Source organism: Gymnoscopelus braueri, assembly GCF_963280865.1.
Source record: "Gymnoscopelus braueri genome assembly, chromosome: 24".
In the NCBI taxonomy this organism is placed as follows: Eukaryota; Metazoa; Chordata; class Actinopteri; order Myctophiformes; family Myctophidae; genus Gymnoscopelus; species Gymnoscopelus braueri.
In genome coordinates this window covers 22,795,621-22,810,871 of record NC_137626.1, presented here as the reverse complement: position 1 = coordinate 22,810,871, position 15,251 = coordinate 22,795,621, and the positions used below count along the sequence as shown (strand labels likewise).

General features: G+C 42.6%; 1 protein-coding gene across 1 annotated transcript; it reads left to right on the top strand.

Moving 5' to 3' along the window:
- Positions 1-4,317: 4,317 nt before the first annotated feature.
- On the top strand, positions 4,318-14,992 carry enpp4 (ectonucleotide pyrophosphatase/phosphodiesterase 4). Its single transcript, XM_080423014.1, has 8 exons — positions 4,318-4,433; positions 6,120-6,378; positions 7,105-7,398; positions 7,668-7,772; positions 8,355-8,553; positions 9,062-9,235; positions 9,753-10,022; positions 10,366-14,992. Exons 2-8 carry the CDS (start codon positions 6,121-6,123, stop codon positions 10,461-10,463), a joined length of 1,398 nt encoding a protein of 465 aa, XP_080279140.1. The 5' UTR covers positions 4,318-4,433; position 6,120; the 3' UTR covers positions 10,464-14,992.
- The last annotated feature ends 259 nt before the right edge of the window (positions 14,993-15,251 follow it).

The following is a 15,251-nucleotide window of genomic DNA, read 5'->3' as shown; positions in this document are numbered from 1 at the left end:
TGAGTTACTTTATAGTCCATATTCCAGATAAAATGTGACCCTGAGGGCAACTTCCATTCTGATATCATAACACCCACGCCCACACACACACACACACACACGCACATGCGCACACACAAACATGCACGCACGCACGCACGCACGCACGCACGCACGCACGCACGCACGCACGCACGCACGCACGCACGCACGCACACACACACACACACACACACACACACACACACACACACACACACACACACACACACACACACACACACACACACACACACACACACACACACACACACACACACACACACACCCTTACCTTAACATAAAGGGCTATCTTAAGCCCCTCATCTACTAACGGCCTCTCTTGAGATTCCTTATTTTCTTCAGATGAAGATGAGGATGAGGATGATGACGACGATGATGACGATGAAGAAGATCTGCGTGACCCCCGACGTCCAGCCTCATCCTTGTCCACGTTGACCCCCGGAGACGCCCTGTCGTACAGGAGGTCTCCTGTACTCCTCTCCAACTCAGAGTCTCTCCTCTCCCTAGGGCTGACATGATCATGAAATTTTACTTGATTATTCATTGTCATACAAGGATTTAATTGTGTTTTTCCATTGAACATAAAAATGACATTTCTATTAGGTTTGTAGGCTTTTAAACAAAAATTGCACATGGGCAGATAAAATATCTTAAATATACAAAGAATTGACTGACAATGACCGATACCAATAATGGAAATAAATTGTGATTAGGCCATTATGTAGCAAATAATTGTGACAGGTCTACCTCTCCCTCTCTTCTGCTTGCCGTTCCTCCAATTCGTTTCTCTTCTCCTCTTCATCGCTCTCATTGTCGGATCTGTCCTTCCTCTCTTCTTCCCTAGTCTCTCCGTCTTTGGAGCTCTTAGAGGAAGAGGAGGAGGAGGAGGAGGCATTGCTGCCACGTCTCTCTTTGGGCAGACGGGGTGCAGGGAGCAGAGGGGGGCTGGGTATATTTCGGGCCACGCGGGTGTTCTCGTATTCGGGCACTAGGCCTAAATCCGCAGGTGTTTCGTAGGTCGCCTCGGGGGCCTTCTCGTCGTCCGACTCATCAGAGGAGGAGGAGCTGCTGCTACTCCGGTTCTCATAGGTGACATCTGTAGGGGTCTCGTACACGTTCTCCGTGATGGACTCCATTCCGTGTCCACTGGCGGTGGGGGGGAAGTCGGCGATGATAACAGACAGACAGTGACAGTGGTGAGCGTCCACAGGCAGGCAGAGCAGAGAATGAAAGTGATGCCCCACTCGTGCGGTGCCAACCCCAGTTTATTACCCCAGGATGGGACTTTGGACGGGGAGGGATGATAGCCGGTGTCTAGAGTGGATCTCCTTAAAGAAAAACACCCAACGCTTCCTGTGACTTATTTTCAATCCATCAATGCTGCAGGCCTAGATTTGTATCTTATGGTCTCTCTTTGTCTCTTCTCCCTCCCAGATGAGAAAAGTGTCCATAAAGTTGGTTCATCTTATTCAGTCACAGTGGCAGTCAATCGTGGGACCATGATCTACAGTATAGATAGAACATTCAATTATATTAATTGACCTTCTGTTCTGATTCTTAATCCCACGTTGTACTGTTTAATTATTTAGGCTATTATTGATTATATTATATTAACATGATGATGAGATGCACATATTGGCCATTGATTTCTTGTTAGCATTAGTATTAATAATGTATTAGTGATACTGTATGAGTTATTATCAAGTACTTAATAACTCCTCATTTTGCATTCATTATTCCACAAACAATAAGCAAAACCTAAGGGTTACATTCTGGTATAACCACTAACTGACCATTAAGCATTATTAAGAGAAATGTCCTAACTATAGCTGTACTCTGCATGTAAACCTAACCATATATAAATACTTAATAATGACTGTCATCATGTGTCATGTAGGCTAGATCTAATAAATTACTGTACACTAATCGGGTTAATATGTGCAGTGCACTTTAAATAAAATGTTACCCATTTTGTATTAAGCATTGCAAAGTCCATATCACACTATATAGCCTAGCTACAGTGTATGTATCACACTATGTGAAGGCATGTGAGTTGCATATAGACATTACAGTCTCTATACATATGCACCAACATGTCAGTCATGTCTGTCAGGAATGTGAGGCAAGATTTTGCCATGAGGGGGAAAAAAATAAGTAAAAAACACCATATGTGAGCATGTGCAACCGCTTTATTATAGTATAGTTAACAACTTGGTATACTATGGAAATGGTACCTGTCATAGAATCCTTTATACCAGGCATATTTAGGAACTGAGACGAGCAGATATTGCAGAGGTTGAAAACAGTTGTAGTGTGTGTGTGTGTGTGTGTGTGTGTGTGTGTGTGTGTGTGTGGGTGTGGGTGTGGGTGTGTGTGTGTGTGTGTGTGTGTGTGTGTGTGTGTGTGTGTGTGTGTGTGTGTGTGTGTGTGCGTGTGTGTGTGTGTGTGTGTGTGTCTGTGTGTGTGTGTGTGTGTGTGTGTGTGTGTGTGTGTGTGTGTGTGTGTGTGTGTGTGTGTCTGTGTGTGTGTGAGCTGTGAGTGTGTGAGTGAAATAACACAAAATAATCCATTATGGCACTGGCAGTTAGTTATAGGCTACTTACAGTCTACAGCAATGGCCTATACTATACAGTCAGCCAGTGCCCCCCCCCCCAATAACCAATAACCTCTCATTAGTCTAAACATTATAATAATATCAAAAAATAAATAATATGTACATTGAAACTATACATGCTATTAGGATGCCAGGTCAACAAATGAACCTGGCATCTGTCTAAATAACATGCTAATCTACATTTTAACCTTTGCATAAGACTGCATGGTTGTCAAGGCAAGAACATTTAAAACAAAACTATTATACTGTATATTAATATGAATTAATTTGCAGAGGGTGTTATCTAAGTAGATAGCAAGGTGTTTTATATTATATTACTAGATTATTATTAGAGAGAGAGAGAGAGAGAGAGAGAGAGAGAGAGAGAGAGAGAGAGAGAGAGAGAGAGAGAGAGAGAGAGAGAATATGGAAAGCAACAAACTGGAGTTAAAAGACCTCTGAAAGACTTATGTCAAAGAAATGTAACTTACATGCTGTGCTGCACTTCGTTGCCATTCACATGGGTGGCTGTTGCATGTGCATTGTGCATGCATGTTCGAGTACAGTATATTATACTGTACTGTACCATTGCAATTAATAAACAGGTTTCTGCACAGCTAGGGATGAACGCAGCACTCTTTACATACTAGCAATAAAGGTCTTATGTCTTATCTTATCTAGTTTGAGACACTTGAGGTAATGTGATCACCGTCACACACTGCAGCTCAAGGCTCTAGCTGACTAATCAGTTTATTAATCTCAGCTGTGCATGTTTTTAGTGCACCCTGAATGCGCACACACCCAGTAATGTTTGTAAACAAGAAACCTGTCTATACATACTGTACATCCTCTGTGTTGCCCACAGAGAGTGAATTTCTTTTCATTTAAAAACGTGTTTTCTAAAACAGCAAGCCAGAAATCTTGGCTTGGTGGACAGTGAGGGCGCTGTTTTTCCCCTTTCCCCTTTCTTTGACGATGGGTTCCCAGATTGGGCATAGTTTACTGTAACCTCACGCCGTCAAATGGAAGAAGCTTGCGACACACATTTTGTTTCACAGCAAATGCAAATGAGATTTCTGGAGGGAGGGGGGTTTACCAGGCTAAGTTTACTGAGGTTACGTTTAGGAATACCACAGGTGTAGCGCCGGCGCCCCACCTGGTATCCACTCTTCTAACCTTGCCACAATAAATGACCCCCCCCCCATGTTTTCTGTACATATACTTGTATCGCTCCTAGTGTTGATGATCTCTTACAAGTATGTTATTGTATGTCTTTAAATGTCTTGATGAATCGAATACATAGGAGATAGATAGGACCACAGTGGAAACAAGCCCTCAGGTTTTTGTGTTATCATTTTAGCACCATTTTATTGTACCAATGCACTTTGTGCAAACTGTTACTAAAGTATTCAATCAATCAATCAATTGATTAACACACACACACACACACACACACACACACACACACACACACACACACACACACACACACACACACACATATTTTTAAATGCTTAAGTTTTGCAATCTCAGATTTGACCACCAGGCGACGGCAGCTTCACTGCGGTTCTACCGCGGTTCTTGGGGCTTGCCATGAACCTGTCGCATGCTGATTGGCTGGTGGAGCTGTCGCTCGGCTTAAACAAAACATGACGCGGGCGTGGGTCTATTTTGAGGAAGTGCAGGCAGAATGCAGTGGCTGTTGACAAACTAGACTGACTGGAGAAAGTTACTGAACGTTTTCTACCTGAAGGAGGGAACGAGCTGTTGTAACGGCTGTGGACAGAAAAGCCTGCAGGTAATATGGATCTGCTGTTTAGCTGTTGCTTGAAAAAATATCAACGTTGTTATGTGTGACATTAGCCTGCTAATGCTAGCCAGTCTGGTATATAAGGTTACAGCCACTGATTTCTGCCAGGTAATATAATACTGTTTACCTGCTGCTGCTCCCATATCAAATATTACACACAAACATCACACTGTGCTGAATATTATGGCTATGTTTGTGTTGTTGATCTGGTGGCATCTTTCATTGTTTGGCATTTATTTGTTGCAAAATGATGAACTTCCTGGTTGTGTGTGTGTGTGTGTGTGTGTGTGTGTGTGTGTGTGTGTGTGTGTGTGTGTGTGTGTGTGTGTGTGTGTGTGTGTGTGTGTGTGTGTGTGTGTGTGTGTGTGTGTGTGTGTGTGTGTGTGTGTGTGTGTGTGTGTGTGTGTGTGTGATGTACTTTGCATATGAAGTGCACTTTCTGTGTGTGTGTGTGTGTGTGTGTGTGAAAAGGAGATTATGAGTGGTGTTTGTGTATGTGACAGAACCTGAATGACTTAATGAATGTTTGTTTACTTGCCTTGCTTGCCAAATGTTTCTTTCAATTATAGACCTAACTTAATTCAATCACATTAACTCCAGTTCTACAGGCTCCTTTGAGATCGCAGTCAGCTCTTCTTACCACAGAGCTTCTTCAAATCAAGAAGCAAATTGGAAAATTGCATTTCAGGGGCAGGAAGAGCAGGAGGGAATGGGGCATGATGTGTGTGTGTGTGTGGTGCTCCTATTAAGGCCACGTTACTGTCTGCATGGAGACTCTGGACAATTACATTGTGTGCTTTAGTGTGCTGGCCTACAGGCCTACATTTTTCGTATATGACCCTAGATTTGTGAGTCCATGGGGCGTATTGTGTCAAGTCAAGGAGTTACACAGACACTGCTTTGAAAAGGTCTTGCTGTAATGGGAAAACAAACATCAGAGCCAGCTATCATTCATTCTACATTCAAGAATTTTAAGTACATACAGGAACCTGCTTGAATGGTAACATTCAGACAAGAATGCACTGCAGGTTTGGCAACTAAAACAAGAGTCGGAGAACAGAGAGATATTCTCCACACTATTTAAAATGAACCATGATGTTATTGAAGTACAGTAAACTGGACTACATGAATTGTGTTATTGCTTTCCAAGCCATAACTCTGTTTTGTGATATTGCACAGATGCCATGAGAAAATGATTATATACTGATGGTTACAGTAACTATAAAACCCACAACAACGCCAGATCCATCCTTGACAGACTGACGTACAGCCTCGCCCTGTGTACAATCTATTTTACAGTAAAACTCATCACAGGCTGCCATCATTTGAATTTTGTTTTAGATGAGAGCTGATACTGGTTGGTGATTTTGCCTGTAATTATATTCACTAGGTGGGGTTCTTTTGTGGTTAACGGTGTCGAACTGAAAGTGTGTGGCTGGCTTTGAGTCATTTCCTGGAAAAATGACTAAAAAAAATCTCTTCCCTTTCACCTGTTTCATGAGTGCTGTAGCGCTAGTTGTTGCTTTATGGATGAGTTATTTTGAAATAAATAAGATAACTATGCTTTCTTCCTTTTCTGTCGGCTATCATGTGCTTAACAACTTACTCAAAATGAACTATGTCTCTGTCTTTCTCTCTCTTTGTGTTTATGTGACCCTTATGTTACTCCTTAAGAATGTTACCCAGCATGCTGTTGGGCTTCGTTTGTGGCCTCAGCTCACTGACTGGAGTGAGGCCAGACACAGGCACTGAGCCAGCCAATCACAGCGAGGGCCCTCCGCCCCTGCTGCTGGTGTCATTTGACGGTTTCCGTGCCGACTACCTGCAGAGGTTCCCCATGCCCAACCTGAAGCTACTCTACAGCCAGGGGGTCCTGGTGGACCATCTAACCAACGTCTTTGTCACCAAGACCTTTCCCAACCACTACAGCCTGGTAACAATCAGGGGCGGGTGGGGAGATATGACTTTTATATACGACAGCTGTGGTCCAGAGTATGGTTGTGTCATGTTTCAATATTGTTCTTTTTCTTTATGCCTCCTCAGCTACGCAATTCAACAGCGTATTATACTTCCAGGTATCACATGTCTTTATTTACTGACACTAGACCGCCGGATCACAGCCGAATGGCAGCAAAGAGCCTGCCCTGAGGTGACATGGATTTTGTCAGTTAGGCCGGGCGTGATTTGCATAATTTGACAGTCAGAATAGCATACTTGCCTCTCAGCCACCAGCTGACCCTGCTCAACATTAAGGCCACCACCCCACCTCTCAGCTCTTTGTATTGACCTCATTTGATCCTGCATTCATTTTTTATTCCAGTAAATTTTTCATTAAAAATCATTTTTGTGAAGGAGGCCAATGCACACCTCAAGGGTTGGCGACAGGTGCGCAAGTCATTGAAAATCATGAAAAATGCTTATTTCAAAGATAAAGTCAACCAGCTGAATGTACTGTACGGGGCTCCCACTCTCTCTAGCTGTAACTCTTAACCAGCTAGCTAGCTACAGTAAACTGGGCCCGCAATATATGAAGCTAGGTAGCCACTTGTTCTTGGTTTCAGTTTGAAATAGTAAATTCTATCACATGGCTTTGGTGTAAAACCTCAGTATTAAAAACGGTTTCCTTTTGTTTTCCTGACTGCCTAATTGTTATATCCAGGTGACAGGACTGTATGCAGAGTCTCATGGCATCCTGGCCAGCCGTATGTACGACCCGATCAACCACAAGAATTTTAGCATATCCGACGACAAAGACCCATTCTGGTGGAACGAGGCCCAGCCCCTCTGGATCACCGCGCTGGACTCCGGCTACAAGACGGCAGCCATGATGTGGCCCGGCTCCGACGTGGTCATCAGAAACCGCACGGCCACGCACTTCCTGCAGTACAACTCTGACATGACCTTCAGGGAACGGATAGGGAACGTGACCAAGTGGATGAAAGGGGACGAAAAGGTAAGGAAACTCCTTGTTCCCATACGTGACTCGTAGCTGAGCCGACTACACTGTACTGTTTACCTACTAATTACGTCTTTGCACTACTTGAGGAACTAGTTGGGGCGGAAATGAATTTGTGTATGAACACAGAAAAGTGAGCCAGAGTCAACATTTACAGTTTCCTTGATTCCAACTGGTGACAGATGCTAGGCCCACTGGCATTGCTAGGCAACCCATTGCAACCTATGTCCATATTGATTCATTTATTGTCCCTGACATCCCATTAGGAGAAAGGAGTGATGTTTTCAGCCCTGTACTATGAGGAGCCTGACCGCTCTGGTCATATATATGGCCCTGACAACACCACTGCCATGGCCAAGGCACTGAAAGAGGTACCGTACACCATACACACTGTACATGTCTACGCTATATGACAAATGTGTTTCTGTGTGTCCCTCTATTGGTTCAACTGCCTTTATTTTTGTGGGGGGCTCCGTCTGTCCATCCTACAGGGTTGTTTTCAGGCCTGGAAAATGTTTGGATATAAAACATGTGCCAAAACATAGCATTACGTGAAATGTGTGAGGCCTAATGTATACAGGACGTCACGTGACAAAGATAATAGATCTACAAGCTAAGTTAGCTAACAACACGTTGCACTGTGATACTTTGTTAGCTTGTAGATCTCTTTGTTAGCTTGTAGCTCGTAGATCTCTTCATGCGACACCTTTGCTCGAGTCTGCATTGATGGCACACATGTTTAAGAGCCTCATTATTGCACCATTGCTATAGGCCTGGAAATGGGGTAAAATACTTTGGAAAAGTTTATAAAATTTATTGTAAAAAATGTGTGGGAACCCTGATCCTAGGGCCCCTTTGTAAAACAAATTGAGCTTGGAGGAAATATATTTGAAAGGTTCCTTTGCTAATCAAGTTGATCACAATTGTGTGTGTGTGTGTGTGTGTGTGTGTAGGTAGATGACCACATAGGACTGCTGATGTCAGAGCTGAAGCAGGCTGGCCTGTGGGGACACGTCAACGTCCTGGTCACCAGTGACCACGGCATGGCCCAGTGCTCTGCCGACCGCCTCATCAGGCTGGACGACTGCCTGCACCCAGACAACTACTCCCTGGTGGACATCACACCTGTCGCTGCCCTCATCCCACTCAAAGGTGCCCATATACCAGCAGAGAGCAGAGGACAGAATAAAATGGAACTCTCGAGTGTACAATCAGGATGTCAGGTTGTTTTGGGCCTACAACTCTCATGCATTTCAAATAGGAGACCCCTGGGGCTGTATTCACAAAGTATTTTATCTTACCATTAAAACGTCTCTCAAACGGCACTAAAACCTTTTACTACCCCCTACTTTTTATCATTAATGGATTTACACTGCATCGGTGCCTTTTCTGTACAACCAGGACATGAACTTGAAAGTCATGAAGAGTGTGAAACTACTATCGCAGTTATAGTCTACACAACTTCTCTATTTTACTTTAATCATATGACAATAGAGCCGCAGTTCTGTATATATATCAGTCATGGTACAGTTGCCCACATAAATAGATGTGAGTAGAATAGAGCAGGTGCAGATCAAATGTTTCTACATATGGGGCATGGTTCACTGAAGTGTGTGTATGCGTGCCTGTGTGTGTGCGTGCTTGCATGCCTCTTTCTCAGATCCAGAGACAGTCTTCGGTCTGCTCAAAAAGTGCCACCCCCACATGACGGCTTACCTGAAAAAGGCCATCCCTGATAGGCTGCATTATAGGAACAACCAGCACATCCAGCCAATCATCTTGGTCGCTGACGAGGGCTGGACCATCGTGCAGAAAGGGAGCACGCTGCCAAGGCGTAAGTCATATGTTGCAGGAAAAAGAAAGTTGCCGTTATTGTGCTTGTAAGGCCGTCGTCAAATACACAATGTTTAGTGTTTTCTAAATACATACAGTATGCTGAAGGAGTCACTCTAGTGTGTTATTATGGAACTTAAAAAAACCCCGCCAATATCAAGGCATTGAATATTGATGACATAGTTTGAAATGTACAGAATGTTCAGATGGCATGTTGTCTAGACAGATGCTAGGTTCATCGTTTATCTGGTATCCTAGTTTCTTTGAGGCACCACACTGTCTCTGTGCTGTATTTATGTGATTATTTACTTTAAAGTTCATGCTTACTCTGCTTATTCCGATCTCACACTTGTAAGTCGCTCTGGATAAGTGCTAAATGCCTAAATTGTAAATTGATGTTTGGTCCATAAATGTTCTGATCATATTGGGTACAATGGGCAGTTACACAAAATTACACATATTTCACACATACGGAAATGCAAACCTCTCTCTCTCTCTCTCTCTCTCTCCCCCCTCAGTGGGCGATCATGGCTATGACAACTCCTTACCCAGCATGCATCCCTTCCTGGCGGCCACCGGGCCCAGCTTCCGTCCGGGTTATCGCATGCCCGTGTTGCAGAGTGTGGACATTTACCCGCTGATGTGCCGTCTGCTCTCTGTGCCTCCGGGACCCAACAACGGGACCCTAGACCAGGCAAGGTGTATGCTGACTGGGGAGCACTGCGTCAATGCTGCCATGGTGGTGGGCCTGGTGGTGGGAGTCCTGCTGGTCCTCACCACACTCACTGGTAGGTCCTAGCGTAAAAAAAATAAAAGTTAATATGAGGATGTGAGCATTCTTGTGTATGAATGGATTCTAATTAGTGAATTGTCATGCTCGACAAAACTAAAGAAGTGACCCATACTCTTTTTACAGTAGGAAACCTGAGAGGGACATAGTGTAGGGAAACACAGGAAGAAGTCTTCAGACGGGATACAAACATGCCAGCTTTAATCAACTGTACTTATCAGGGTGTTTTGTGACTTTATGACAAAACAAGAGGGGTTAGAACAGGACGATGTTGTGAGACAGGAAGTGTACAGGAAGTGTTTGTCTCAGAACAAATTAACCTGGAAACGTTGTTGTTTCAGGCCTTTTCAGGCTGCTGAAAAGCCGCCGTCCCTCAGCCTCCAGGCCCTTCCAGAGACTCCAGCTGGATGAGGAAGACGATGACCCCCTGCTGGAATAGACTCCACCCCAGCGCACGGCTGTATCCAATCAGACGTCTTCCACCAAGCTTCCCTATGCTGTAAATCTCTTGCACTTATTTTGGTTACTGAATAGACTGTCAGCACAACTTGTGTTGAGGAGTATCTCCAGTGTGTGTGTGTGTGTGTGTGTGTGTGTGTGTGTGTGTGAGTAATGTATGTATGTATGTCTGTATTCACAAGCATGTTTAAAGACCAGTTGCTTTAAACTGTAAGGCCCATTTATACTCCCTTTACGTATGAAAATGAACACGCCAGATTCAAACGATGTAACCATCGCTGCTCACATACTTGTATCCGTCCTTTACATTAGCATCGATGCTTTTTTACTACTTTAAAAAAATGTAATAATGTTGTTTAAGGCCCTTTAAAACATGTTTTAAAAGTTGTTTGCTGAAAACACCACTCAGGTGAAGCATTCTCCACATCCCTCTATAGCCTGTTTTTGGGTTATTTTTGAGTGAAATTCAAGGCAATCTGTGTTGGTTTATAGCTGCTGAGGGAGTTTGCCGTTCCTCCTCTCCCACGTCCCTTTCCGGAACTGGTCGTGTCTCGGGTTAGTGATTTTGAAACCATATAGTGAAAGTTCACCTGCCTTCTAAGCACGGGCTAGAGAGGCCGTACCATGATAAGACGTTATTGCAGTGTATTACAGCGACCTTTTAAAGGGACAGTGCCATTGTATTCTGCTTGGTTGGGGATATCACATAATGGGAAGATGAGACAACCAAATGTATTAATTATATATTATTTCACCCACCTGGACCCAGCCACTGTTTATCAGAATGTAAATTCTGATAATAATCTGTAATCTGTGGATTAACCACGTTGTTTGCCTGTATAACTGCAGTCCGCACCTCTAACTGTTATTGTGAACCCGTTTTGTTCATAGAGGTCTAGTATTTAAGAATGAATTGCCATTTGCTTGTGAGGCAAATTGTTGGGGCATCTCAATGACGAGTAGCGACCTTGATAATCTTCACCAATAAGCACCAACAGACTGCTTCACAAGAACAATGTTGGTGTAACTAAATGGTTTGCTGCAATATATATATTTATATATATTTTAGCATACACAGAATATCAACCACATTTCAACTCTCACGGGAGGGTATTTCCTGGTTTTACAGAGGAGGCGAGAAAATAAAATGTCGGATAAAGAAAATATACTTCTCCACCCGGATGAATGGAGATATTGAGGGGGGTGTATCAAAATAAGCCCCTATGTGACATATGACCAGGAGGCCAATCAAAATGACTAGTTTCTTATATATTTTGCAGTTGATTTTCTTAGTAGGCACATCAGAGACCCCAAATTATGAGTAAAAGCACTGACCTTCATGCAGTACATCCACTAGAGGGCAGGTCAGAGTAAAATGTTTTCTGACAACAAACATGGTGAAGGTCGAGGAGGTCGTAATAATGTACTTGTTATAAGAAAGAGCTGTTCTGTAATAACCGTTTGTCCCTGTGCTCATTTTAAGCGGTATGCCGGTATCATACAGTATGAAAATTCTCACCAACTTTTAAAACTCTTTGCCTTGTCTTTCTACAATCACGATTTCTGGAGGTACTGCTGCGTTTCGTCCATATCCATAAGCTTTCAGAAAATGTGCAGAAAGAGGGACGAAATGAACGTGGAAAACATACAGAAGTCTCCGTCCATATCTGTACATGCACTTAATGTTGAGTATAAATGGGCCTTCATCCTGCTGACCTATGTCAGATTCCCCCTTCAGTCATGGACTTAATATTATCTGGCACAACAGCACTGGCAATGCACTATAATACCAATTATAATACCAAATAATAATGTATTATTATTATTATACTGTATGTTAATATACATACAGTATCCCCCTTACTAGGGACTACTTGAATGTGTGAAAACAAGCAGGTGAAGCTTCTATCCAGAAAATTCACTTGTGTCATGGGGAAATATTTTTTGTTACTGGGCGGAGGGAACCATTGTTATTGAACTGAACCGGCAAGAATGTTGTATTATATCAATGTGAGACCGTCCCCTTGAAGTTACTGTCATAACTGCTGTTTTTTATTTCAGGATGTTATGACGATTGTTAACATTTTAAATAGTTTGATCTACTGACTTGTGATTGTATAGCATGTTATTTTTGTTTTATTTATTGAGTTACTGTTTTTCATCAGCAGGGGGAGTTAATAGCTAACTTGAGATCAGTCATACCTCACTGACATTCTACTGTATGGGTTTTTAGAAGACACATTTAGCAGTATGCACAATCTTTACATATTGTATCAGTCAACGTGAGTATTCTGTATTTGTTTCCTGGGGCACTACATATGGGAGTAACTTTGTGACAGCGGTCTTTCACTTTGGAGATCTCATTGCATCGTTCCATTCATTGTGCCAGTAAAATTGGTTTGAGCGCTGACAGACTGTCACATAGTGTACACACTGGTGTGCAGTGAGTGAATACATCCCAAGTTCCCCAACCATGTCAAATTTTAAATGGGTTAAAAAAACTCTAATATGATATCATATACTATAATCTGATATTGCCCAAGTTGTTTTATCTGTTATAAAACTACCGTAGGCAGACTTTGAACCAAATCAAGCATCCTCTTTTGACGCCACTATTTTATGGTGGTGGCTGGCTGTATTATGGTTTATTACCAGTGCTTTACAGTTCTAGCACTGGCCTCTTCAGTGGCCTGGGAGGTTCTAGAAAGTATTCTTGTGTGTCTTCACATTAATTAACTAACTTGTGACTACAGAGACATCGGATGTTCGTGATTAATTGATCACTATGTACTGAAAACGTTTCACAAAGTGAAATATCTACAAATTTCTATTCCAAAAGTTGCTCTGCAAGAATGAGTCCACTCTTCCATTAAATCTGGACGTGTGGACTCTTCCATTTATTTCTGCCAAAGAATATGTTTAGCATTTATATTTGGCCAGTTAGTTCCCTGGCTTATTCAGAGCAGCTTACATGAGCGGGTTTCATGTTTAAGAAAGGTCTTGCTAAAGGATTCAGACTGTCGACAGGCACGGTTGGCTGTGGGCATTGAACCTTTAAACCTTTGATCCTTCGATTACAGGCCCTGTGTATTGTATTCACTCTTGAACTACTGCTGTCCCTCTTGTATCGTTGCTAAGAGGCACCTAGATGTTTTCAGCTCAGCCTCCATGCAGTCTCTACAGCTTGCATCAAAGATCAGTGAACAGCAAAGAAGCTTGTTTTTGCTTTGATTTGGGAGAATTGACACACTTGGAGCATTCTATATGAATAATAGATGATTGTTCTGGTACATTATGTACACTCAACGCACTCCATGTTAACCACTTGAATCCTAGCGTCCCAATGCCGGAGCGAACATTTGCCAAAAATATCAGAACTGCACCTCACAACGTGCCATGCATGTTGTCACGCGTTGTGTGCTTGTAGATCGGCTATTTTCAGAGAAGAGATTTGGAGTGGGTGTAAAAAGGAGTGGACTTGGGGGACTCCGATCAGTGATGTAGGGTTTAAGTGGATAAAGCACATCTCTTTGTACTTCATGTAAGATGTCTCACCCCTCATGTTACCACCTTTTGAAATCGCCTCCTAAAAGTAAAATTTTACAGAGAGGGGAAAAACCAGCCTGCTTGTATTTTTAGACTTTCAATCCTGCAGCGTGTCAGGTCCGATGGGGTTTATACTGAGGTTCAGGGGTCCTGAACCTCTCTAAAACTGGCGCTCAGCACTTTAAGGGCCATCAAAGCTCTGAAGGGAAGTTGATGTATATTACATTTTGTGTGTATGTGGTGGTCTGTGTGTGGCCTCACGTCTCTGCGCCTCTAGCTGCTGTGTGGCCGCCGGTAGCAACCGCAGCGTCGACCTTACGTACTATGCAAATCTACTAGGTTACTGAAGGAGGTTTCTGTTCTGAAATGTTTTGTCTCTGCCATGACTGTGAATCTGACCGGCTTGATTTACCGTACAAGTCTTTCTGTTTGTTTTTTCTTAATGATTAAAGTTCTAAACAAAAAATACCAATGATTGATTGTTGCTTTGTGTGTGCGCATGCGTGCGTGTAAGAGACAGGATGGCAAAGACGGAGCAACACACGTTTGAAAAATGAATTTAATTTATATTCCTTTATATATATTTTTTTCGTCATTGCAGTCACAACAGTACAATGTAATAAAATGGCAAAGATATAAAATTGAACTCAATACTGACTCATACATTTCTGCATTGTGTTTGAAACCCACTGAGCTGTACATGTATTCATTTATATCCATTTGTATTTGTATTTTTTACATTTGTTTAAAATCTGTCATTTCTTCTGTAGTATCTGTATTACTGTAAATCTCTGTCTCTTCACAGATAAATAGATTTATTTTATCTTCAGGAGGTATTGTAACAAAAATAACACATTTTCTTAACGTCGGCCGTCGAGAGCCATTTGAAAATATGATTTGACTTCTTTCCCTGCTCCCAGAATGCCTAGAACTATTAGACACAGAATACACAAACAAAACTCCAGATACATTGTGTGTGTCAACCCCCACCCGACCCCTCTTAATTTCCCACGGTTGTGATTGGTCGTAAACCTTTACTGTCGTCGAAGACCGACGTTATCCAATCCGAACCAGTAAGCCTCCAAAGACTTCTGGTTTGAGAATGATAGTATTTTATACTTTTATGACCTGCTGTGTATGAAAGTAGAGTAAAGAGGCTTTGAGTGGACCGGACATAAAAATGGGTTAAATACAGAATTATCAGAAGTTAGCCGGACAATTT

Bases quoted from the DNA above. Each gene is read 5' to 3' on its own strand.
- enpp4 (XM_080423014.1), top strand. From the start codon at position 6,121: ATGTTACCCAGCATGCTGTTGGGCTTCGTTTGTGGCCTCAGCTCACTG. The intron at 9,236-9,752 runs GTAAGTCATATG...CTCCCCCCTCAG, and splicing joins AGGGAGCACGCTGCCAAGGC to TGGGCGATCATGGCTATGAC. The intron at 10,023-10,365 runs GTAGGTCCTAGC...TTGTTGTTTCAG, and splicing joins GGTCCTCACCACACTCACTG to GCCTTTTCAGGCTGCTGAAA.